Source organism: Bombina bombina, chromosome 6 (genome assembly GCF_027579735.1).
Source record: "Bombina bombina isolate aBomBom1 chromosome 6, aBomBom1.pri, whole genome shotgun sequence".
Classification (NCBI taxonomy): domain Eukaryota; kingdom Metazoa; phylum Chordata; class Amphibia; order Anura; family Bombinatoridae; genus Bombina; species Bombina bombina.
In genome coordinates this window covers 493,620,341-493,647,717 of record NC_069504.1, presented here as the reverse complement: position 1 = coordinate 493,647,717, position 27,377 = coordinate 493,620,341, and the positions used below count along the sequence as shown (strand labels likewise).

Genomic DNA, 27,377 nt, shown 5'->3' with positions numbered 1-27,377 from the left:
AAGATTTCTGTTTGTATGAGGAAAATGATTTTAGCAACCGTAACTAAAATCCATGGCTGTTCCACACAGGACTGTTGAGAGCTATTAACTTCAGTTGGGGGAACAGTATGCAGTCTCTTGCTGCTTGAGGTATGACACATTCTAACAAGACGATGTAATGCTGGAAGCTGTCATTTTCCCTATGGGATCCGGTAAGCCATGTTTATTACGATCATAAATAAGGGCTTCACAAGGGCTTATTAAGACTGTAGACTTTTCTGGGCTAAATCGATTCATTATTAACACATATTTAGCCTTGAGGAATCATTTTATCTGGGTATTTTGATATAAGAATATCGGCAGGCACTGTATTAGACACCATATTCCTTAGGGGCTTTCCCAAAGCATAAGCAGAGCCTCATTTTCGCGCCGGTGTGGCGCACTTGTTTTTGAGAGGCATGGCATGCAGTCGCATGTGTGAGGAGCTCTGATACTTAGAAAAGACTTTCTGAAGGCGTCATTTGGTATCGTATTCCCCTTTGGGCTTGGTTGGGTCTCAGCAAAGCAGATACCAGGGACTGTAAAGGGGTTAAAGTTTAAAACGGCTCCGGTTCCGTTATTTTAAGGGTTAAAGCTTCCAAATTTGGTGTGCAATACTTTTAAGGCTTTAAGACACTGTGGTGAAAATTTGGTGAATTTTGCACAATTCCTTCATGTTTTTTCGCAATTGCAGTAATAAAGTGTGTTCAGTTTAAAATTTAAAGTGACAGTAACGGTTTTATTTTAAAACGTTTTTGTACTTTGTTATCAAGTTTATGCCTGTTTAACATGTCTGAACTACCAGATAGACTGTGTTCTGAATGTGGGGAAGCCAGAATTCCTATTCATTTAAATAAATGTGATTTATGTGATAATGACAATGATGCCCAAGATGATTCCTCAAGTGAGGGGAGTAAGCATGGTACTGCATCATTCCCTCCTTCGTCTACACGAGTCTTGCCCACTCAGGAGGCCCCTAGTACATCTAGCGCGCCAATACTCCTTACTATGCAACAATTAACGGCTGTAATGGATAATTCTGTCAAAAACATTTTAGCCCAAATGAACACTTGTCAGCGTAAGCGCGGCTGCTCTGTTTTAGATACTGAAGAGCATGGCAACGCTGATACTAATATCTCTGAAGGGCCCCTAACCCAGTCTGATGGGGCCAGGGAGGTTTTGTCTGAGGGAGAAATTACTGATTCAGGGAACATTTCTCAACAGGCTGAACCTGATGTGATTGCATTTAAATTTAAGTTGGAACATCTCCGCATTCTGCTTAAGGAGGTATTATCCACTCTGGATGATTGTGACAAGTTGGTCATCCCAGAGAAGCTATGTAAAATGGACAAGTTCCTAGAGGTGCCGGGGCTCCCAGAAGCTTTTCCTATACCCAAGCGGGTGGCGGACATTGTTAATAAAGAATGGGATAGGCCCGGTATTCCTTTCGTCCCTCCCCCCATATTTAAAAAATTGTTTCCTTTGGTCGACCCCAGAAAGGACTTATGGCAGACAGTCCCCAAGGTCGAGGGAGCGGTTTCCACTTTAAACAAACGCACCACTATCCCCATAGAGGATAGTTGTGCTTTCAAAGATCCTATGGATAAAAAATTAGAAGGTTTGCTTAAAAAGATGTTTGTTCAGCAGGGTTACCTTCTACAACCAATTGCATGCATTGTCCCTGTCGCTACAGCCGCATGTTTCTGGTTCGATGAGCTGATAAAGGCGGTCGATAGTGATTCTCCTCCTTATGAGGAGATTATGGACAGAATCAATGCTCTCAAATTGGCTAATTCTTTCACCCTAGACGCCACTTTGCAATTGGCTAGGTTAGCGGCTAAGAATTCTGGGTTTGCTATTGTGGCGCGCAGAGCGCTTTGGTTGAAATCTTGGTCGGCTGATGCGTCTTCCAAGAACAAGCTACTTAACATTCCTTTCAAGGGGAAAACGCTGTTTGGCCCTGACTTGAAAGAGATTATCTCTGATATCACTGGGGGTAAGGGCCACGCCCTTCCTCAGGATCGGCCTTTCAAGGCAAAAAATAAACCTAATTTTCGTCCCTTTCGTAGAAACGGACCAGCCCGAGGTGCTACGTCCTCTAAGCAAGAGGGTAATACTTCTCAAGCCAAGCCAGCTTGGAGACCAATGCAAGGCTGGAACAAGGGAAAGCAGGCCAAGAAACCTGCCACTGCTACCAAGACTGCATGAAATGTTGGCCCCCGATCCGGGACCGGATCTGGTGGGGGGCAGACTCTCTCTCTTCGCTCAGGCTTGGGCAAGAGATGTTCTGGATCCTTGGGCGCTAGAAATAGTCTCCCAAGGTTATCTTCTGGAATTCAAGGGACTTCCCCCAAGGGGGAGGTTCCACAGGTCTCAGTTGTCTTCAGACCACATAAAAAGACAGGCATTCTTACATTGTGTAGAAGACCTGTTAAAAATGGGAGTGATTCATCCTGTTCCATTAAGAGAACAAGGGATGGGGTTCTACTCCAATCTGTTCATAGTTCCCAAAAAAGAGGGAACGTTCAGACCAATCTTAGATCTCAAGATCTTAAACAAGTTTCTCAAGGTTCCATCGTTCAAGATGGAAACCATTCGAACTATTCTTCCTTCCATCCAGGAAGGTCAATTCATGACCACGGTGGATTTAAAGGATGCGTATCTACATATTCCTATCCACAAGGAACATCATCGGTTCCTAAGGTTCGCATTCCTGGACAAGCATTACCAGTTCGTGGCGCTTCCTTTCGGATTAGCCACTGCTCCAAGGATTTTCACAAAGGTACTAGGGTCCCTTCTAGCTGTGCTAAGACCAAGGGGCATTGCTGTAGTACCTTACTTGGACGACATTCTGATTCAAGCGTCGTCCCTTCCTCAAGCAAAGGCTCACACGGACATCGTCCTGGCCTTTCTCAGATCTCACGGATGGAAAGTGAACGTGGAAAAGAGTTCTCTATCTCCGTCAACAAGGGTTCCCTTCTTGGGAACAATAATAGACTCCTTAGAAATGAGGATATTTCTGACAGAGGCCAGAAAAACAAAGCTTCTAGACTCTTGTCGGATACTTCATTCCGTTCCTCTTCCTTCCATAGCTCAGTGCATGGAAGTGATCGGGTTGATGGTAGCGGCTATGGACATAGTTCCTTTTGCGCGCATTCATCTAAGACCATTACAACTGTGCATGCTCAGTCAGTGGAATGGGGATTATACAGACTTGTCTCCGAAGATACAAGTAAATCAGAGGACCAGAGACTCACTCCGTTGGTGGCTGTCCCTGGACAACCTGTCACAAGGGATGACATTCCGCAGACCAGAGTGGGTCATTGTCACGACCGACGCCAGTCTGATGGGCTGGGGCGCGGTCTGGGGATCCCTGAAAGCTCAGGGTCTTTGGTCTCGGGAAGAATCTCTTCTACCGATAAATATTCTGGAACTGAGAGCGATATTCAATGCTCTCAAGGCTTGGCCTCAGCTAGCGAGGGCCAAGTTCATACGGTTTCAATCAGACAACATGACAACTGTTGCGTACATCAACCATCAGGGGGGAACAAGGAGTTCCCTAGCGATGGAAGAAGTGACCAAAATCATTCTATGGGCGGAGTCTCACTCCTGCCACCTGTCCGCTATCCACATCCCAGGAGTGGAAAATTGGGAAGCGGATTTTCTGAGTCGTCAGACATTGCATCCGGGGGAGTGGGAACTCCATCCGGAAATCTTTGCCCAAGTCACTCAGCTGTGGGGCATTCCAGACATGGATCTGATGGCCTCTCGTCAGGACTTCAAAGTTCCTTGCTACGGGTCCAGATCCAGGGATCCCAAGGCGGCTCTAGTGGATGCACTAGTAGCACCTTGGACCTTCAATCTAGCTTATGTGTTCCCGCCGTTCCCTCTCATCCCCAGGCTGGTAGCCAGGATCAATCAGGAGAGGGCGTCGGTGATCTTGATAGCTCCTGCGTGGCCACGCAGGACTTGGTATGCAGATCTGGTGAATATGTCATCGGCTCCACCTTGGAAGCTACCTTTGAGACGAGACCTTCTTGTTCAGGGTCCGTTCGAACATCCGAACCTGGTTTCACTCCAGCTGACTGCTTGGAGATTGAACGCTTGATCTTATCGAAGCGAGGGTTCTCAGATTCTGTTATCGATACTCTTGTTCAGGCCAGAAAGCCTGTAACTAGAAAGATTTACCACAAAATTTGGAAAAAATATATCTGTTGGTGTGAATCTAAAGGATTCCCTTGGGACAAGGTTAAGATTCCTAAGATTCTATCCTTCCTTCAAGAAGGATTGGAAAAAGGATTATCTGCAAGTTCCCTGAAGGGACAGATTTCTGCCTTGTCTGTGTTACTTCACAAAAAGCTGGCAGCTGTGCCAGATGTTCAAGCCTTTGTTCAGGCTCTGGTTAGAATTAAGCCTGTTTACAAACCTTTGACTCCTCCTTGGAGTCTCAATTTAGTTCTTTCAGTTCTTCAGGGGGTTCCGTTTGAACCCTTACATTCCGTTGATATTAAGTTATTATCTTGGAAAGTTTTGTTTTTAGTTGCAATTTCTTCTGCTAGAAGAGTTTCAGAATTATCTGCTCTGCAGTGTTCTCCTCCTTATCTGGTGTTCCATGCAGATAAGGTGGTTTTACGTACTAAACCTGGTTTTCTTCCAAAAGTTGTTTCTAACAAAAACATTAACCAGGAGATTATCGTACCTTCTCTGTGTCCGAAACCAGTTTCAAAGAAGGAACGTTTGTTGCACAATTTGGATGTTGTTCGCGCTCTAAAATTCTATTTAGATGCTACAAAGGATTTTAGACAAACATCTTCCTTGTTTGTTGTTTATTCTGGTAAAAGGAGAGGTCAAAAAGCAACTTCTACCTCTCTCTCTTTTTGGATTAAAAGCATCATCAGATTGGCTTACGAGACTGCCGGACGGCAGCCTCCCGAAAGAATCACAGCTCATTCCACTAGGGCTGTGGCTTCCACATGGGCCTTCAAGAACGAGGCTTCTGTTGATCAGATATGTAGGGCAGCGACTTGGTCTTCACTGCACACTTTTACCAAATTTTACAAGTTTGATACTTTTGCTTCTTCTGAGGCTATTTTTGGGAGAAAGGTTTTGCAAGCCGTGGTGCCTTCCATTTAGGTGACCTGATTTGCTCCCTCCCTTCATCCGTGTCCTAAAGCTTTGGTATTGGTTCCCACAAGTAAGGATGACGCCGTGGACCGGACACACCTATGTTGGAGAAAACAGAATTTATGTTTACCTGATAAATTACTTTCTCCAACGGTGTGTCCGGGCCACGGCCCGCCCTGGTTTTTTTAATCAGGTCTGATAATTTATTTTCTTTAACTACAGTCACCACGGTACCATATGGTTTCTCCTATGCAAATATTCCTCCTTAACGTCGGTCGAATGACTGGGGTAGGCGGAGCCTAGGAGGGATCATGTGACCAGCTTTGCTGGGCTCTTTGCCATTTCCTGTTGGGGAGGAGAATATCCCACAAGTAAGGATGACGCCGTGGACCGGACACACCGTTGGAGAAAGTAATTTATCAGGTAAACATAAATTCTGTTTTTTTTGGGGGGGACAAATTTCAATTATGTCTATTTCCAATCCCACTGAACCATGTGACCGCCATCGGCCAATCACAAATGCATATATACATATTTCTTTCCAATGGCATGGAGAGTACACAAATCCATTCTAATTACTAGTGGGATTTCAACTCCTGGCCACCAGGAGGAGGAAAAGAACACCCCAGCAAAGCTATAAGTTTCCCTCCCACCAACTATAATCCCTAGTCATTCTTTGCCTTCGTATATCTAGGTGGTGTGCGAAGATGGTGCTTTGAAGATAATTTAGTATATCCTTTAATGGGTAGTTTCCCTGCAAGCAAGGATTGGGGTAATGCTGTGTCCATGTAATCTTCTTGAGTAAGAGTTGTGGTGGCTATTAACGGTTTGAGGTCGGCAGAGTAGTCCTTGTTTCTCCTCCAATAATTTATGCTAACCCCCATATGGAAAATCAGGGTTGGTTACTCTGTTTTTCCTTTATCTCCAGGTCCCTGTCAGAATTTGTCTGGATCTGTCAGACCTGGGATGCTGTGTCTGCCTTACAGCTGAAGCGCCAAAGGTAAGTGCTTTTCTCCTTTTTAGGTGAGAAAGCTCAAGCACTCTGGGGGTTAATACCTATATTCTGTATTTATGGAGCCTAGGGACAACTATATTCTGTATTTATGGAGCCTGGGGACAACTAGTTAAATCTCTTCATTGTTGGGATTTTTAATTTTAGGCAGTATAAGCAGGGCACTCTTAGTAAAAAGAAACTATGTACAGTACTTTATTATTAGTTAATTTAAAGGGACACTGAACCCAATTTTTTTTCTTGTGTGATTCAGATAAAGCATGCAATTTTTAAACAACTTTCTGATTTACTTCTATTATCAATTTTTCTTTGTTCTCTTTCTATCTTTATTTGGAAAAGAAGGCATCTAAGCTTTTTTTGGTTCAGACCTCTGGACAGCACTTTGTAATTTGTGGATTCATTTATCCACGAATCAGCAAGAACAACCCAGGTTGTTCACAAAAAATGGGTTGGCATCTAAACTTACATTCTTGCATAACTTTATTTATTTTGGGCATGAAATTTGGTGCTTTCATTATGAAGGAGACTCTGAGAGGGGCACTTAAGGATTATTATTTATTACATTGATATTTGTATAGTGCAGGGTATTTTCGTGCGTTTTTTTTTATTGGTGACCCATTTTTTATTTCTGATGCAGTCATGTGACGGCCTAACGTTTTTTTTCTCTGACTTCCTGAAGCGATTTATAGCATTGAGCTCTGTAGCTCTTGTTGTGCAGAGTCTGAATTGGAGTGTTGTGAGGGGTTTCAGGAGGTGGTGAGTTTATTCCGGCATTTGCTGGGGGTATAGCAGTGCTGTTTTTAGCTTTTATCCCTGCAGTTTGGTACTAATAATGAGCTAGTTTGCAGGATTAGAGCATATAGATATTTTCTGATATCATTATTTGAATCTAGAAATTTGTTTTTGCTATTGTTGGTAAAGGTTCTGGGAATCAATTACCCTTCGGGACATTATGGATTCAGACCTATATTTATCGGTCACGTTATTGTTATATTGCTTAGAGACCCAAGTGATTTCTCTTGTACAATTTTGCTCCACTTCTACTCAGTCTGTGCCTGGGGAAGTATTTTTACCAGGTGATTTTGCAGCGCAGCTTACTTCAGCAGTGTCTGCGGCCCTAAGTGCCTTACCTATCTCGGTAAGAGAAAAAGAAAATCTAAGAATATATCCTCTAAGTCAGGATTATCTTCTAACACCAAGGCTGCATTGGTCAGTTTATCTCAATTATCTGAGGATGACCATTCTTCAGCAGTCTCTGAAGGTGAAATCTCTGAATCATATTCTACAGCGGATAGTACTGTAGACTCGGAGGAGGTTAGTTTTAGATTTAAGCTCGAGCACCTCCATTTACTGCTTGAGGAGGTTCTGGCTACTCTAGAGGATTCAGAATCTAAAATTTCTGAGACTCCTAAGGTTACTAAACTGAACAAGGTTTTTGATGTCAAACCTAGATCTTTGGAAGTGTTTCCTGTTCCAGATTGTATGTCGGATATTATTTCTCAGGAATAGGAGAAACCTGGTGTTTCTTTTACCCCTTCTCCTGTTTTCAAGAAAATGTTTCCTGTTGCGGACTCTGTACGTGAGCTCTGGTGTACTATTCCTAAGGTAAATAAAGCTATATCCACATTGGTAAGAGGACTACAATTCCTCTGGAGTATAGAACCTCATTTAAGGACCCCATGGATAGGACATTGGAGGGGCACTTAAAGGGACAGTCTAGTATAAATTAAACTTTCAATATTCAGATAAGACTTTTAATTTTAATCAACTTTCCAATTTACTTTTATCATCAAATTTGCTTTTTTCTCTTGGTATTTTTAGTTTAAACTAAACCTAGGTAGGCTCATATGCTAATTTCTAAGCCTTTGAGGGCTGCCTCTTATCACATGCTTTGTAAATCTCTTTTCAACACAAAGAGACAGAAAGTACATGTGGGCCATATAGATAACACTGTGTTCAGGCACAGGGGGTTATTTAAGATTTAGCACAAAACAATGCTAAATGTTAGACAATAGATAATAAACACAGTCACAGTCATGTGATCAGGGGGCTGGAAGAAGGTTCCTAGATACAAGGTAATCAGAGGTAAATAGTGTATTAATATAACTGTGTTGGTTATGCAAAACTTGGGAATGGGTAATAAAGGGATTATCTATCTTTTAAAACAATAACAATTCTATGGTAGACTGTCCCTTTAAGGAAGATTTTTCTTCACCAAGGTCTGCTATGGCAACTGGTGGCCAGTATGGTGGCAGGCGCTGGCACAGCCTCCAATTGCTGCAACTCCTTATCTGAACTAATTTTGGAGAACCTACTGTGGAGGAGATCCAGGCATTAAAGCTGGCAAATACCTTCATTTGTGATGCCAGTATGCAAGTTGGACTTCCAGTCTTGCCATCCTATCTCACAGAGCCTTGTGGCTAAATTCTTGGTCGGCAGACATGGTTTTCAAGTCTAGACTCCTATCTCTTCCTTTTAAGCGGAAAACCTTGCTTGGTCCTGGGCTGGATGCAATCATTTCCACTGTCACGGGTGACAAAGGGGCTTTTCTTCCCCAGGATAAGAAGACTAGACCTGAGGGTCGCCAAACTTCTAATTTTAATTTCTTTCGCAATTTCAAGGGACAAAAATCCTCCTCTTCTTTCAAGCCTGAACAGGCCAAGTCCTCCTGGAGACCTAACCAATTTTGGAATAAGGACAAGCAGTCCAAGAAGCCTCCTTCTGAGAACAAAATTAGCATGAAAGATTTCCCCCTGGTCCGAGATCGGGTAGGGGGCAGACGTTATTTTTTTTAAAGAGACTTGGATTCAAGATGTTCCAGATCCTGGGGTGATGGAGGTGGTTTCTCACGTATATAAGATAGGTTTCAAATCTTGTCTTCCGAGAGGCAGATTTCTCCTGTCAAGGTTATCAGTAAACCAGGAAAAAGAAAGGCATTCTTAAATTGTGTCAGGGAACTATCTTCTCTCGAAGTGATTGTTCCAGTTACTCTGACAGAACAAGGCCAAGGATTTTATTCCAACCTGTTCATGGTTCCCAAGAACGAGGTAACATTTCGACCCATTTTGGACCTGAAATGCCTCAACAAATTTATCAGGGTTCCGTCCTTCAAAATGAAAACTATTCGTTCCATTCTTCAATTGGTTCAGGAGGGTCAATTCATGACCACCATCGACCTAAAGAATGCTTACCTTCATGTTCCTATCCACAAGGATCATTTTCGATTCCTTTTGTTTACTTTCAGTTTGTAACTCTTCCTTTCGGTCTGGCCGCAGCTCCCAGAATCTTTACGAAGGTTCTGGGGGTTCTTTTTGTCAGCGACCAAGTCTCAAGGAATTGCGGCGGCACCATACCTGGACGATATCTTAGTTCAGGCGCCATCTTTTTATTTAGCAAGATCCCATATGGATTCTCTGTTTACTCTCCGCTCTCACCGGTGAAGGGTGAATCTGGACAAGAATTTAACAGAAAGATCACCCAGCGCCTGTTGGTATTGACCCTTGGCTAAGATAAATTGACCCCTAGTGGTCAATAAACAAACAATCAGAATTAAAATTATATATCTAAGCGCCAACAATAGAGGCAGGGTCTTATCTAAAACAAATTACTTTGACAGTATTTATTATAATGTTCATTCCATTTCTGGAAAATAATACATAAATTAAATAGCAATGTAAATCAATAACTGTTTACAGTTTCCTCTTGTTAAAATTGACTATTTTCCACCGTGGAGTTTCCAGGTGAATACAATGAATATATAACACCTGTATGTGGATTCTCCAATTGTGGTCAAAAAATGAAGTAAAAAATCACATAAAAGTCAATGATAACCTTATATTCCCTCATAGATCCATGTTCACAATCTAAAATTTGACAATGTTAACAGTCACTATAAAATAGAATAGAATAGGGCGATATAGAAGGAGTTAATATTATAAAGATTATATAAGTATTAATTAAGCTAAGCAGAGTGAGATCTGTTCATACACGTATGTAAATATAGGATTGTCACTTGTTGAATATCTAATAGAAAAGTGAAGAGTACAATCTAGTTTTTACACTTATATAGGTATAAGACTGTTATCTGTCGTATATTCAAAAAGAAAGTGAGAAGCATTATAATATAAGAATTACAGCGAGGTTGAGAAAGGAAACCTTGCAATTGATCTAGGCTTAAATAAGCCGTGGCGAAAATCCTAATGAAAGTGTATGTATTAGGGTAATGATAAACCTGTTGTGGAAAAACAACGACACTATTCTAAGAGGGTTTTGAAAAACCCGTACAAGATCCTCAAGCTGGTTACCCTATCTAGAACCAATAAGAAAAGAGATATAATACACACCTCCAACAAAAGTGAGATATTACAACCAATAGGGATCATCCAAAATTACACACGCCCAAAAACTGACGAATTATAAAGTTCGAAAAGGCCACGATAAAAAGACTAATAATTGGGACACCGAAATTAAAGTTAAAAACATTAGGATTACACAAATCAAAAGAAAGTGAAAGAGTAATAGGTGACCGACTAATAAAATATTTGAAAGATCCAGTAAACTTAGACATTACCAACAGAAGCTATGTGCTACAACCAATAGGAACTATTAAAAACCACACACCCACAAAGACTGGCCAATTACGTACTACAAAAGATATTCCGACTAGCCAATATAAAAGATTAAAAAACGGGATAGCGAAATAAGAGACCAAAGGTCTCAATATAATATAATACTAGAATATATGTATAGAATAAGAAAAGGAAAACTAAGATGACAATAGAAGCTAATAAGGAAAAGTGATAAGCAAGACATTTGACTAAAAACCGGAAAAATTATGACAAACACTTCCGGGACCAAAATTAGGGTCAGGATGAAAAGGTATAAAAACACCCTTGTTTGTGACCAAAAACCAGTCTTGAGAAAGGTCGATTAACGACCGAAACGCGTTGGCTGGTAAGTGTATTTCTTACACTAGGATTTATATTTGCAATCTGCACTATTGTTTTTATTTGTTTTAACAGAGGGATCAAGCTGTGCAGAGTTACAAACACTTGGGAAGCTGAGGGATTGAGCCGCACACCATTGCAGACACACACATATACGAACTGAAACGGAGTATTGGCAACTCCACTGGTCCTGGGAATATAACATCATCTGGGGACTAACCCAAACCACTGAAGACTAAGGTCCAAACATTTGACTATATTTTTTGAATTAACAATTTTAAGGCAATATGGTCAGCCGCACACATTATTGAAGAGACACTATTTTTTCATATTTTTTCACGTTTTCATTATAATCTTTTTAATTTATTTTTCTATTATTCATTTAGATTGTATTCTTTAAGGATCCATTCATAGAATTAGCGCATTTGCAAAGTTAGTTTAAAATTTTGGAAGTTAAACACATAGTTAAAGCAGTGAGTTTAAACACCAATTTTATATCACAGTGAATCACCCTTTTCACACGGAAATTTGCACAAGGTTTAAATTGTTTGCACATGTTTATTTTGCTGATTTTGTTGATTCTGTATAAGTTGTTTGCACTTGGTTATTTTGTATAGTCACTCAGTAATCACCTTGCACAACGGCGATTGGATTAATAGCCACCCGCTAAAAATATAAGTGAAATTGTGCATAGGCTCTACCAATGAGCCTAAGCTCTGGTTAACTAGACTTTGAAATAGTAACGAGTCCATTCAATAGCGAAACCCGCTGAGCCATAGCGGTTACCCGCTCAGATATTAGGAGTGTATGTAAACTATCATTGTGCAAAAACTATATCAGATAAGTCGATGTCTTAGTGTTTTGCAGCCTTGAATAGAGACAGTCAGCAATAGAATAAAAGTCAAAGGGGTATTAAGAATCCCTGCATACCTAACTAGCAGGTGAGCTTAAATCCTATATTATATATATTTTTTATCAAGAAATTAGGGGAAACCCCAATTTCTATTTTATAGTGACTGTTAACATTGTCAAATTTTAGATTGTGAACATGGATCCATGAGGGAATATAAGGTTATCATTGACTTTTATGTGATTTTTTACTTCATTTTTTGACCACAATTGGAGAATCCACATACAGGTGTTATATATTCATTGTATTCACCTGGAAACTCCACGGTGGAAAATAGTCAATTTTAACAAGAGGAAACTGTAAACAGTTATTGATTTACATTGCTATTTAATTTATGTATTATTTTCCAGAAATGGAATGAACATTATAATAAATATTGTCAAAGTAATTTATTTTAGATAAGACCCTGCCTCTACAGGGAGTGCAGAATTATTAGGCAAATGAGTATTTTGACCACATCATCCTCTTTATGCATGTTGTCTTACTCCAAGCTGTATAGGCTCGAAAGCCTACTACCAATTAAGCATATTAGGTGATGTGCATCTCTGTAATGAGAAGGGGTGTGGTCTAATGACATCAACACCCTATATCAGGTGTGCATAATTATTAGGCAACTTCCTTTCCTTTGGCAAAATGGGTCAAAAGAAGGACTTGACAGGCTCAGAAAAGTCAAAAATAGTGAGATATCTTGCAGAGGGATGCAGCACTCTTAAAATTGCAAAGCTTCTGAAGCGTGATCATCGAACAATCAAGCGTTTCATTCATAATAGTCAACAGGGTGGCAAGAAGCATGTGGAAAAATCAAGGCGCAAAATAACTGCCCATGAACTGAGAAAAGTCAAGCGTGCAGCTGCCAAGATGCCACTTGCCACCAGTTTGGCCATATTTCAGAGCTGCAACATCACTGGAGTGCCCAAAAGCACAAGGTGTGCAATACTCTGAGACATGGCCAAGGTAAGAAAGGCTGAAAGACGACCACCACTGAACAAGACACACAAGCTGAAACGTCAAGACTGGGCCAAGATATCAAGACTGATTTTTCTAAGGTTTTATGGACTGATGAAATGAGAGTGAGTCTTGATGGGCCAGATGGATGGGCCCGTGGCTGGATTGGTAAAGGGCAGAGAGCTCCAGTCCGACTCAGACGCCAGCAAGGTGGAGGTGGAGTACTGGTTGGGGCTGGTATCATCAAAGATGAGCTTGTGGGGCCTTTTCGGGTTGAGGATGGAGTCAAGCTCAACTCCCAGTCCTACTGCCTACTTTCTGGAAGACACCTTCTTCAAGCAGTGGTACAGGAAGAAGTCTGCATCCTTCAAGAAAAAACATGATTTTCATGCAGGACAATGCTCCATCACACGCGTCCAAGTACTCCACAGCGTGGCTGGCAAGAAAGGGTATAAAAGAAGAAAATCTAATGACATGGCCTCCTTGTTCACCTGATCTGAACCCCATTGAGAACCTGTGGTCCATCATCAAATGTGAGATTTACAAGGAGGGAAAACAGTACACCTCTCTGAACAGTGTCTGGGAGGCTGTGGTTGCTGCTGCACGCAATGTTGATGGTGAACAGATCAAAACACTGACAGAATCCATGGATGGCAGGCTTTTGAGTGTCCTTGCAAAGAAAGGTGGCTATATTGGTCACTGATTTGTTTTTGTTTTGTTTTTGAATGTCAGAAATGTATATTTGTGAATGTTGAGATGTTATATTGGTTTCACTGGTAAAAATAAATAATTGAAATGGGTATATATTTGTTTTTTGTTAAGTTGCCTAATAATTATGCACAGTAATAGTCACCTGCACACACAGATTTCCCCCTAAAATAGCTATAACTAAAAACAAACTAAAAACTACTTCCAAAACTATTCAGCTTTGATATTAATGAGTTTTTTGGGTTCATTGAGAACATGGTTGTTGTTCAATAATAAAATTAATCCTCAAAAATACAACTTGCCTAATAATTCTGCACTCCCTGTATTGTTGGCGCTTGGATATATAATTTTAATTCTGAATCTGGACAAGAGTTCCCTTAGTCCATTTACCAGGGTCTGTTTTTTGGAGACAATCATAGATTCGGTCTCTATGAAGATTTTCTTAACAGAAGCAAGAATGTTCAAACTTCTTTCTGTCTGCATTTCTCCTCTGTCCAACCCTCAGTGTATGGAAGTAATTAGTCTCATGGTGGCATAAACATTTGGCCTACTTACCGGATGTTCAGTCTTTTTTTTTTTTTTTTTTTAAATTCTTTATTTATATATCCAGCACTGAATAAGGCAACAAATGATATATACAGAAAATTTGTAAAATATGATGACAATAATTGCAACCAAAGACAGCACTGTATTTTCTTCTATAATCTATTAACATAGCTATTCCAGACATTACTTGTCTTCCCTCACTTCTCATCTAACTTCTTACATCTAGTTCCCCTATCTGGTAAGGCAACAGATAACAGTATAGCTTGCATAACATATTAGAGCCGATCAAAAGATTTCCAAGAGTCTTTAGTGTTTTGTAGTTCTTTGCAATCAGCAAGTCATTGCAGCTCTATTATGAGTGAGTCCTTCATTCGATGTTGGGTTTCATATATCAACAGCTTAATTTCCCCTCCTCCCCATCCATCTCTGCTTCCTATTTTCTCCTTACTTGACCCAGAGCGCCCCCCCAGGGTTCCATTCCTGTCTCTCATCTTTAGTCTCTCTATTGGTTCGGTACCTTGTTAATTGGAAAGTTTAGAAAATGTTCCATTTGCCTCGTAACTGGGCTTCCAGAATGACCTCTGAGTTTTTGAGTGGGTACAGTATTTGTCTCTGATGTGTTAAGTCTAAGGTGTGAATCAAGGGTTCCCATTTGTTGAGGAAATGTTTAGTTCGTTTTATGATGTCACCCTGTGTGTCTACTTGTTCCCGAATCATTTGCTGTTGTAGTTCTAATTTGAGATGTGTTAGTGTTGGCGGATCAGGCTCCATCCACTTCTTGAGGATAAGCTTTCTGGCAAGCAGTATAACATTATGAACAAATGTCATGTGTTTGTTTGTGTCCGATTGTGTGTGGAGGAATATCACCACGTGGATATTTAGGTCTATACTCCCTCCCGTAACTCTCATTGCCCATTTGTGTGCCATGTTCCAGAATCTCGTGAGTTTTGGGCATTGCCAAATCATGTGGAGGATGTTGGGGTTTGGGTGCGTGCATTTTGGGCAAAGTCCCGAAGTCTCAGGACACCATTTGTGGAACATCTTTGGTGTTATGTAAGCATTATGTAGTAGTTTTGTATGTGATTCCCTGATGTCGTTTGATAGTGATGCCTTCCTCACCTTTAAAACACTTTGTTCAATGATTTGGTCCGTAACTGGGTTTGGAGTCCAGGTGCTCCATTTATGTTGAATTTGATCTCTCGCAGCCTTATTAGTCAATGTTTGGAGTGCTTTGTATGTATGTGAGATTGAGGTCAGTCCTCCCCTTGTCAGAGTCAGTAGCTTGTATATTTCACAGTTGGTGTCCGGCATGTCACCCGTCCCCAGGATGCTTTGAACGTAGTGTCTTGTCTGTAGGAATGCGAAGTGGTGTTTGTAAGGTAGATTAAATTCTAATTGTAATTCGGCAAACGATTTGACTGATTTTTGGTCTGGCGTCAGGACTTGTCTGATAGTAGTCAGTCCCCTTGTTTCCCATTGTCTGAAAGGCGATGTGGTGAAACCCGCCTGGAAATCTGGGTTACCTCGTAGGGGTAAGTATACTGTATTTTTGCATGTTATTTTCAAGGCCCTGCAGATTTTCCGCCATGCTCTTACAGGTTGGAGGAAGATAGTATTGTGCCCTACTGTTCTTTCTAGCTGTGTGTGAGTCATGTGTGGGAGCATTTTTAGTGACCACGGAGCAATAAGTTCTGACTCTAGTGTACCATTTGTGAAGACATTTCTGTCCAAAAGCCAATCCATTACATATTTAGCTAAAGCTGCCCAGTTGTAGTACTCTATATTTGGGAGTGCTAGTCCCCCCATCTCTGGTGTGCACGTCATTTTTTTATGTCCTATTCTATGTCTTTTCCCCTTCCATAAAAAGTGAAGTATGTCTCTATTCAGTGTCTGTAGGTCTTGTTTGTGTAGGAGTTCGGGTAGCATTTGTAGTGCATATAGCAGTTTGGGAAACAGGATCATCTTAATTAGCCCTACTCTTCCCGACAGTGTCAGTGGTAGTGGTGTCCAATTTAGGAGTGTGCGTCTTAGTTCCTTGATTAGTGGTCTGAAGTTAAGTCCATACCACTCTCTGGGGTCTCTAGAGAGAATAATACCTAGATATTTAAACGAGTTAGTAACAATCTTAAAATTATCTTGTAGTGGTTCTGCTGGTGACTCGTTCCTTAACCATAACAGCTCTGATTTATCTTTATTTATGCAGTATCCTGAGATTTGGCCGAACTCGGTGATGATGTGCATTAAAATAGGGATATTTCGCCTGGGGTCGCTGGCATATAGGATCATATCATCTGCGAAAAGGGATATGTGGAGAGTTTCTTTGCCTATAGTTAATCCTTCCGTGTTTTTCCTAATTTTGGTTGCTAGTGGTTCAAGGGCCAGGTCAAAAAGGAGCGGAGATAGTGGGCATCCCTGTCTTGTGCCTCTCATTAGCGGGAAAGTGTGTGATGGTTCGCCATTAACTAGAATTGCTGCTCGGGGTTCGTCATACAGTGCGTAGGTGGCTGTCATAAAGTCGCCCTGAATCCCAAATTTCCCAAGGGTTGTGAAGAGATGGTCCCACAGTATCTTATCAAACGCTTTTTCGGCGTCTACCAGTAATATACAAGCGTCTCCCTCCCTCTGGTCTCCCTCCTGTTTTCCTTCCCCCCAGTAGTGTGACAGAACTAGCTGCAATTTTCTCATGTTCTTGACTGAGGATCTCCCTCTAACAAACCCTGTCTGGTCTTCGTGTAGCAGGTCCGGTAATATCCCCGTCAGTCTGTTGGCTAGAATTTTGGTGAACAGTTTGTAGTCTGAGTTGAGTAGTGAAATTGGTCTATACGAGGATGTCAGTAGTGGGTCTCTGTCTGGTTTGGGGATGACTGTCACATTCGCTTCCGTGAATCTATTTGATAGGTCTGCCCTTCCTTTCATTATGCCATTGAACAGTAAGGTGAGTGTCTCCGCCACCTCCTCCCTGATCATTTTATAGAACTCCCCCGGTAGGCCGTCAGGGCCGGGGGTTTTTTCTAGGGGCAAAGCGTCAATAGCCCTAGTGATCTCTAGGGAGTCCACTGGGCCATTTAAGGTCTGTAACTGTGCCTCAGTTATTTGAGGGAGGGCCAAGTCCTTCCAAAAGTTTTGTTTCAGTTCCTCATCTACTCTCTGTGGGCTATACAGTTTGGAATAGTAGTCTACGAATGTTTTGTGTATATCCTCTTTTTTTGTTAGTATTGTTCCCTGTTTCTGTATGGCTTCTATAGTGTTAGGTTTCCTGGTTAGTTTGGTGATTTTTGCTAGTAATTTACCTGTGCGATTACCATAACGATAGAATTTAGCCTGCATTCGAGTTTGGGCTCTGCCTGCTGTCTGAATAAGATGAGTGTCTCTGAGGGTCTTGATGTCTTTGTAATGTAATCTGTTTTGGTCTGTCGGGTGTCTAAGGTATTGATTCCTTGCATTTAGGAGTTGGCGGAGAAGTAGTTCACCTCTCTTTCTGCAAATTTTTTTTATTCTAATTGCATAAGTTGTGATCCCCCCTCTTAGCACCGCTTTTGCCGTTTCCCAAAACAGCGAGATGTCGTTTATGTGTTGTTTGTTAAGATCTTTGTAAGCTAACCACTCTCCCACCAAGTGTTTTCGCAAGTTGAGGTCGTGATACAGATGCGTGGGGAATCTCCACCCACACATCTTTCTCTGAGGGGCATCAGTAGTTAACACTAGTGTCACTGGTGAGTGGTCTGAGATGGTTATGGGATCTATCATAATGTCTCCTATCCTAGAGGATAAGTGACTTGAGACTAGGAAATAGTCTATGCGGGAAAGTGTGGTTTTCGCTGGATGTGCACATGTGTAATCCCGAGCCTCAGGGTTTCTTTCTCTCCATACATCTATAAGACCTAGACTATTTTTAAAGTTTTTAAGAATCAATGTTTCTCTTCTAGATCCTGTCCATGGCTGTTTGGGTTTTGTGTTGCTAGTGGGGTTACGGAATCTGTCTGCAGGTGTCTGAGGCGCTATATTGTAATCCCCACCCACTATAATGGGTAGGTCTGAAAATTGCAAGAGTTTGCTTTGGAGGTGTATTAGAAATTCTCTCTTCTGTGTCTGGGGGCCATATATACCGCAAAGAATCAGGGATAGTGTGTCAATTTTTAGTTTTATAATCAGATATCTACCCTCAACATCAGAGATCACCTGTGAAATGTCGTAATTCAGTCCCTTTCGAAACAGTATTGCAATCCCTCTCGCTCTTTTGTTTTCATAGGGTGTGAGTACTTCTCCCACCCATCCCTGCTTAAGTTTTTGATGTTCTATTTGCGATAGATGTGTTTCCTCTAGTATGGCTATGTCGGCCTTTTTTGTATTTAACTGTCTCAGAATCGCCTTCCTTTTAATGGGCGATGTTAATGTTCAGTCTTTTTAAATTTGTTACTCCCCTTTGGAGCCTTAATCTTGTTCTTCGGGTTTTGCAGCAGCCTCCGGTTGAGCCTATGCATTCTTTTGATATTAAACTGTTGTCTTGGAAAGTTTTGTTTTTGTTGGCAATTTCTTCTGCTCGTAGAGTCTCAGAACTATCGGCTCTGCAGTGTGATCCCCCTTATCTTATTTTCCATGCGGATAAGGCGGTCCTTCGTACCAAATTGGGATTTCTTCCTAAGGTAGTTTCGGACCGCAATATAAATCAGGAAACTGTCATTCCTTCGTTGTGTCCTACTCCTTCTCAGAAAGAGCGCCTGTTACATAAACTGGATGTGCTTCGTGCTCTAAAGTTCTATCTCCAGGCTACTAAGGATTTTCTTCAATCTTCTGCCCTTTTTGTTGTTTTTGCTGGTAAACGTAAGGGCCAAAAGGCCACATCAACTACTTTCTTTTTGGTTGAGGAGTGTACATTCGATTGGCTTAGGAGACAGCTGGACGACAACCTCCTGAAAGGATTACGGCTCAATCAACTCAGACTGTTTCTTCTTCCTGGGCTTTAAAAAAACGAGGCTTCCATGGCGCCAATTTGCAAGGCAGCCACTTGGTCCTCGTTACATACCTTTTCAAAATTTTACAAATTTGATGTTTTTGCCTAAGCTGAGGCTTCTTTTGGGAGAAAGGTTCTTCAAGAGGTGGTGCCCTCAGTTTAGGCCCACCTGTCTTGTTTCTCCCTCCCTTACCATTCTGTGTCCTCTGGCTTGGGTATTGGTTCTCACTAGTAATTAGAATGGATTCATGGACTCTCCATGGCATTAAAAAGAAAATAAAATTTATGATTACCTGATAAATTATTTTCTTTTCGTTTTTTTTCTGCATTTAACGTCTGCATTTCTCCTCTGTCCGACCCTCAGTGGCTCAGTGTACAGAAGTAATTAGTCTCATGGTGGCCTCCATGAACATTATTCTTTTTGCTCGCTTCCATCTGAGACCTTTACAGTTATGCATGCTCAGACAATGGAACGGAGACCACTCAGACGTCTTGCAAAGGATAGTTCTAGACAACGTAGCGAGAGACTCTCTCTCATGGTGGCTTTGTCAGGATCATCTGTTTTAAGGCACGTGCTTCTTGAGACCGTCTTGGGAGATTGTGTCTACGAATGCCAGCCTTTCTGGATCGGGAGCAGTTTGGGGTCCCTTAAGAGCTCAGGGGAACTGGACTCATCCGGAAGTATTCTTATTGATAACCCTCAGGTGGGGGGGGGTTCCAGAGTTGGACCTGATGGCATCTTGTCTAAACGCCACACTTCCCAGATATGGGTCCAGATCAAGGGACCCCCAAGCAGTTCTGGTGGATGCTCTAGCGTTGCCATGGGATTTCGGTCTGATTTACCTGTTTCCTCTGTTTTTCCTCCTTCCTCGGGCGATAGCCCCGATCAAATAGGAGATGGCTTTGGGGATTCTAATTACTCCAGCTTGGCCTTGCAAATTTTTGGGAGAAAGGTTCTTCAAGCGGTGGTGCCCTCAGTTGAGGCCCGCCTGTCTTGTTTCTCCCTCCCTTTCCATTCTGTGTCCTCTGGCTTGGGTATTGGTTCCCACTAGTAATTAGAATGGATTCATGGACTCTCCATGCCATTGAAAAGAAAACAAAATTTATGATTACCTGATAAATTATTTTCTTACCTGGCATGTAGAGTCCATGACCCGCCCTTGTCTAAATTCAAGACGGCTTATTATCTTCTAAACCTCAGGCACCTCTATACCCTGGGTGTTCCTCTTCTTTTTCCATATTCCCTCGGCTGAATGACTGGGGATTATGGGAAGTGGGAGGGATACTTCAAGCTATTCTGGGGTGTTCTTTGCCTCCTCCTGGTTCCCACTAGTAATTAGAATGGATTCATGGACTCTTCATGCCAGGTAAGAAAATAATTTATCAGGTAAGCACTGTGAATTCTTGTACATGTTCAGAAGGAAATGGTGACTAAAAAAGTGTAAATATTAAAAGACTTTGCACATTTTGTTCATGGAAGTAAATTGGAAAGTTGTTTAAAATTGGGTGCTCTATCTGTATCATAGAAGTTTAATTTGACTTGAGTGTCCCTTTGAATACATAGTTATAAGCAAACAATAGCACAATATTTAAATGCTCTAACACAATAGAACATTTTTAAATGTTAAGGGATGATTTTCATCAAAACAGAAGAGCTCTGTGCGATGGTTAACAAATAGTTTTTACCAAGGCAGTGAACTAGTACGGGAGAAGTTATTTCATTTGTTTTTTACCAGTCCTTTTTTTCCCTTAATCTTTTGAGTAGAGGTAATTGTTGCTCACACTCTGCCAAGCAGCAATACAAGTCACTCATAAGTTGTTAATAGATTAGTTCAAATCTCAGAATGTGTTTTTCATTCAAGTTATTTATTAGTAAATTGTTTCAGCGAGTTGAAATCTCCTAGTGAAGACCTCGATCACAATCTGTCGGCCGTAGCTTTTACTGCTCTTTTTCAACCCGGAAACTCTTAGATTTAGTGTGATCACAATTACATGATTTTTGCTGATTCTCGCACATATTTTCCTCTTTGCAGCCGAAAAAGTACTCGCCGATCACTATACATTTTCAAGTCACTGTTTAACAGCTTTTCAATCCCAGTTTTGAGTTTTCGAATTATACCCCTCTAGGCACTCGATAAGTCCTCGAAGGGACATTTTGAGAACTTTAATACTATTTCACTATTTAACATTATCCTGCACAAGTGTTAAATAATCTGGAATGGCCACATAAGACAATCTAGAGGTGTATTAACATGCATGGTATTGATTCATTAAGCTCTATTCATCCCTATTGGAGAGGCTGTATACAGAGAACACAGCACACATTTGCATATGTATAGGGGGACATATTCATATGTAGACGTGTTGAGTATGTGATATCATGTACAGCTAAGAAGATTTGCAGGAACTAGGCCTTTCAAAGTGCCCACATTAGTGAACTTGGAACAAGCGTTTATGACCAGAATTTCAGTGTAGGTGCAAGCACTTGGGCCCTCTTGTGAACGAGTTTGGACGTGTGCATGTGCTTCACCTATAAAACCTGGTCACAAAGGAGCGATCTTAAGTGTCTCTTAGGAACATAAAAAGCAAGGGAACAGGGTCATGATTTACAGTTTTAAAAAAAAGTTAATCTTTAGGTGTGTTATGAAAATATAAAAAAATTATAGATACTGTAAAATATATTGTACGGCTTATTTAGATTTTTTTAAAGTATCTATAATAATTTTTATCTATTTTTAAATATTTTATTTAACATTTTCATAATGCACCTTAAAATAACTGTTTTCTTGTGCACTAACCCGACACCGCATTAGAACTAAAGCACAAAACACGTAGAAAAAAAATTATTTTTATTATTAAATATATATTTTATTTATATATATATATTTATATATTTATAAATGTTATGTATGATAAAGTTAATGTAAAACATATATCTATAGGAATAGGTGTATAAAGATACATATAGAAATGTATTTGAAATAAAAATAACATTTTCCTGTATGTGGAGAACCTCAAGTTAACTTTTTACTTTCAATTTGTAATATGTGCGCTATTCTTTTACACTTGAGTGGGAGCACTAAATAGCATGATAATTGTAATGAAAACCTTGGTCGGAAAGCAAAAAGTTTTCAGATGCAAATTGACAATAGATTGTGATTGAGGACTATGTTTTTGAGGTCAGCTTCCTCTAACGGGTATCTCTGCGGTAACAAAGATGCTATTACAAACCTCTGCTGGCATTTATGTATAATTGCAGATCCTCACCTTCTGCAACCCTTGATCTAGGGCTCATTGCCTGCCGGCTCATATTGTGAACAGGTGCAGGGAACTAACAGCGCTCTTTTGCATAGCAGTCATGCCACGTGCTGCCTATCAGAAATCCTTACAGTATTGCTTTTGTGTAAATCTTCCATCTAGTGCAGATGTAACCAATAAGCAACTTGAAGTAGCAACTCAACATATCTAATTTTTTTAAGACCAAGAATCTATTTTATTGACATCTCAGTAGGATTAAAAATAAATAAAGATGTAGGTAATTTTTTATTTGTAGTCTAAAGTGCTGAGGCTACAATATTACAACCCAGCTGGGCATCTTTTAGTATGTTTGCCTTATTTTAACAATAAGCTGAATATTCCAAAAGTATAACAATGTCCTTTTAAAGCTGTATATATTGTGTGTTCTTATTAAAAGAATACAATTATCAGTATCTCAGTACTGTTTCTTTGTCTTCAGTCTTAACCATTGAAGAACAGGCCAGAGCAGAAGATGAAACAGAGTACACAGCTCCGCTGGGAGATAACTGCACATACAAGCTCTTCAGTCTGGATGATTTGCTCTTGTTGATCAAAAGTCCTATTCAAAAAGCAAAAGTGCGGACAAATAAAAAAGGCCCCAGAAAGGTAGGTACCATATGTTTGTTTCATTTTTTGATATTATGTTTTGAGTCAGTTTGACTTTACAAAAAAAACCTGAATATATTTCAAATGTACCCATCTGTAAAATACATTTAGATCAAATACATTGTGATTATTTTTTACCATATTAAAATGCTCAACATGTTTATTCTGACTTTTTGCAAAGCATATTTAGTATTTATTACCATATGTTCTCCTTTTTACACACATTTAACCATTCTTTTATTTTCCTTAGAATCCTAAAATGCAATGGAAGGTAAAAAACAAATGGCTAACCTTTAGCCTTACAGCCAATACCCTACCTGCTGTAGAGCAAACCATCTGTTGATGTTTTAATGTTTAGTGATCTCTAAATATTTATACTATATTTGTCCCTTCTGTCTCTGTTAAAAGATCAATATAGTTATCTGAAGAATCTGGTGTTCATAGTGTTTGAATATAGTTCTCTCATTTTGTCTGTTGCCATTTAACATTTGCTCATGCATTTTTATTAAGGTTCACCAAACAGTGCATAACATACAAAGTACACTGTAAGACACTGAAGCATAAGATCAATATTGCATACAACTAGAAATGCTTAATACCTCATCTCATCACAAACCATAATACCTATTGTCCGTATTCCTATTTGGTAGTACTGCAAAAGGCCGCCTTGTTGTTAGCGAGAGCCACTTTTGGACCCTTCCAACATCTAAAATCTATAGAAGGCAAATGATAAGCAGGGGACCACTCTTGGATCCCATCTGAGGGTAAAACCTTATTTTATTATTTTTTTCGCTATGAGGAAAACCTGGTGGGCTACTTATGGGCAATATATTTAGCTCTATAAGTAAACATGTGCAGGGTGATTTGAAGATCCAGAATTTGTAGTGCAGTAAGGTTACACAAGCAGGATCTATTTGTCTTCAGAACATATAACTTTATAAATACAAAATCCTCATCTTCTGAGAGCATTATATAACTATACGACTATAAGCAATACAAAACTCATGTGTGTTGCTATAGCAAAAACTAAGTAAGGAAATATATTGTCACTCTTCCAGAAATCTTAAAAAAAAATAAAGAGAACACTTGTGGGTAAATATATATATATGACTATAGCAAATCACACATTTTCTACATCCTTGGCTTAATAAGGCCTCTCTAGGACCTTTAATACCAACTGTATTAGACATAGGAGGTTTATTTAAATGATAGGGCCACTTTTGGACCCTTGATTTCGATGTATAAATAGCAGCATTATTTTATTATTATTTATTATCAGGTATTTGTAGAACGCCAACAGATTCCGCAGCGCTATAAACATAGGCGGTATACAAGATAACATTTTTAGGGGTCAAATGGGTAGAGGGCCCTGCCGATAGTTGCACTGTTATAGTCGGCTCTTATGAAGGCTATCTTCAAACAGCTGAGCTCATAGGCTTACATTCTAAGGGGTTCAAGTGGAAAGCAATGAAGTTAGGAAAGGTTAGTGTAGGTTGTATGTATCCCTGAATAGTAGAGTCTTTAGGGAGCGCTTGAAGCTGTTAAAACTAGGGGAGAGTCTTGTGGAGCGAGGCCGGGAGTTCCACAAGATGGAAGCCAGTCTGGAGAAGTCCTGTAAAAAGGAATGTGAGGAAGTAACAAGAGAGGAGGAGATCATGAGCAGAACAAAGGGGACGGGAGGGGAGAGTATCTGGAGACAAAGGGGGTCAATTTATCAAAGTGCGAGCTGACATGATACAATGTAGTGTATCATGTCCACCGCACATCAATAAATGCAGTTCTTGTGAACTGCTTGTGCAATGCCACTAGCAGGGGGTGTCAATCAGCCCAATCGTATAGAATCGGGCGGATTGAAGACTGCAGCCTCAGAGGCAGCGGACAAGTTATGGAGCAGCGGTCTTTAGTCCGCTGCTTCATAATTGCTGTTTCCGGCGATCCTGAAGCTCCATTCAGAGTTTGATAATTCGGCCCCAAGGTCTGAAATATAGGGGGGAGCAGTGCAGTTAAGGGCTTTGTATGTCAGAGTGAGGATTTTGTGTTTAATCTTGGAGGCAAGAGGAAGCCAGTGAAGGGATTGGCAGAGAGGTGCAGCAGATGAAGAGCGACATGTAAGGAAGATGAGCCTGGCAGAGGCATTCATTATGGATTGTAAAGGAGCTAGGCGGCAGCTAGGTAGACCAGAGAGGACGGAGTTGCAATAGTAGAGGCGGGAAAGGATGAGAGAGTGGATTAAAATCTTAGTTGTGTCTTGTGTAAGGAAATGTCTAATTTTAGAGATGGTTTTAAGGTGGAAGCGGCAGGCCTTAGCCAAGAACTAAATGTGAGGAGTGAAAGAAAGGTCTGAGTCAAGTGTGACCCCAAGGCATCGGCATGCAGGGTAGGGGTAATTATGTAATTATCAACAGTTATAGAGAATTGGGGGGTGAAGATTTTGGAAGAAGGGGGAAAAATAAGGAGTTAAGTTTTGGAGAGATTTAGCTTAAGGTAGTGAGAGGACATCCAAGATGAGATATGAGAGACAGTTAGTGACACGGGTTAGTAAGGAAAGAGGTAGGTCTGGTGCAGAGAGGTAGATTTGGGTGTCATTGGCATACATATGGTATTTAAACCTGTGGGACTTTATTAAGGAACCTAATGATGACGTGTAGATTGAAAAGAGAAGGGGACAGAGCCTTGAGGTACCCCAGCAGAAAGTGGTAACGGGGCACAGGATGCTCCTGAGAAGGCTACACTAAAGGTACGGTTAGATAGATAGGAAGAGAACCACGAGAGAGCTGTGTCGCAGATGCCGAAGGATTGGAGGGTTTGGAGCAAAAGAGGGTGGTCAACAGTGTCAAAGGCTGCAGACAGATCAAGGAGGATAAGCAGAGAGAAGTGGCCTTTGGATTTTTTCATAAATGGAAAGAGTCCACAGCTGCATTCATTACTTTTGGGAAATTAGAACTTGGCCACCAGGAGGAGGCAAAGACACCCCAGCCAAAGGCTTAAATACTCCTCCCACTTCCCTCATCCCCCAGTCATTCTTTGCCTTTCGTCCCAGGAGGTTGGCAGAGAAGAGTCAGAAGTTTTCGATAGTCTCTTATGGAGGGTAGTACTCTTCGGCATGGGACTGGAGTTTTAAGTAGTCCTGTCAGCCTCTCAGTGAGAGCATGGGTGAAAGTTGGGGTCCGGAGATGCAGGGAGAGTCTTTCTGCGAAACCATCCCAACTTACATTAACAGCTTCACAAGCAATCAGCGTTGACGAGTTTCGCTGCCTGCTTTTTTTCTCTCAAGTTCATAGCAGAGGCGACGCTACTATCTGTCACACTTTAAGAGCCGTGTTCCTGTTCCACGGCGTAGATTCCGGTAAGATCGTTTGATTTTACTTTCATCATGGATGTATTGTAATTTCAATTGTTTATTCGAGAGGGGCTACAACCTTTTGGGGATAACTTTAACATAGGGTCTCAGTGAGGCTCCTTTTTGTATCTAGGAATCAAGGGTTAATATCTCCTGAGGGGATTATTGAACAGGGGGGGTTATAATTATGTTTATGTGATTCTGTCTGCTACTGTGTAGTGTTGCTTTGGCTCCTGGCTATTTCGGAACATAATAGCCTATGTCTAGTGACGCTGCTTTTTCGGTCGGTCACGCTTTTGCATGGATTGCACGGTTTACCGTGTGACCCCATTTATGTTTTCCTGACCACATAGCAACGGAGAAATCCTTGTCCGCTGTCTGGTTCTCTGGAGGCGGCAGTGTCCCAGTTATGGAGAATTCTTGGAAATGGATGTCTCTGATTCAGACTCTACTTCTTGCGAAGTAAATTAATTGGCCCGTTGATACATGCCCATCAGTTATGTTCCGAATGCCGTTTTAGAGTGCTCTGTTCCTCGGGATCGGGTGCCCACTGAGCCATCCGTCTCTGGGGATTCTATTTCTCACGAGACGAGTTCCCTACCATCAACTCTTACTACACATGCAGGTAACCCATACGCTACTTATCCTTTCTAGGGAGCAGGGCTGTCTTTAACACAAGGCAAAATGGGCAGCTGCTCAGGGCCCAGTCTTTTTTTGAGGGACCCGACTGCTTATGTCATGTCACACACAGTCAGTCCTAATGCTGTCACAGTCAAAAGTTCTCTGCTTAAATTTATTTGTGAGAAACTGTGCCAGACTGTGCCGTTGCCATGTGCTGTTTTAGATGTGCACTGTGCAGCACTGAATGCTAAACCCTAACTCTGCATCCAGCCAATCCCACTGCATCCAAAAAGGTCCTGCTGGGGTTACCACTGTTACCAGGTAACTGCTCTGGTGGTGGCGATTGTTTTTGG

The 27,377-nt window shown here is 41.0% G+C and overlaps 1 protein-coding gene across 1 annotated transcript in view; it reads left to right on the top strand.

Moving 5' to 3' along the window:
* ICE2 (interactor of little elongation complex ELL subunit 2) overlaps positions 1–27,377 on the top strand; it is a 420,662-nt gene that overhangs the window by 157,937 nt on the left and 235,348 nt on the right. The window contains exon 10 of the mRNA XM_053717350.1: positions 22,897–23,063. Within this exon, the coding sequence (XP_053573325.1) occupies positions 22,897–23,063 (167 nt within the window). The remainder of the gene's footprint in view (positions 1–22,896; positions 23,064–27,377) is intronic.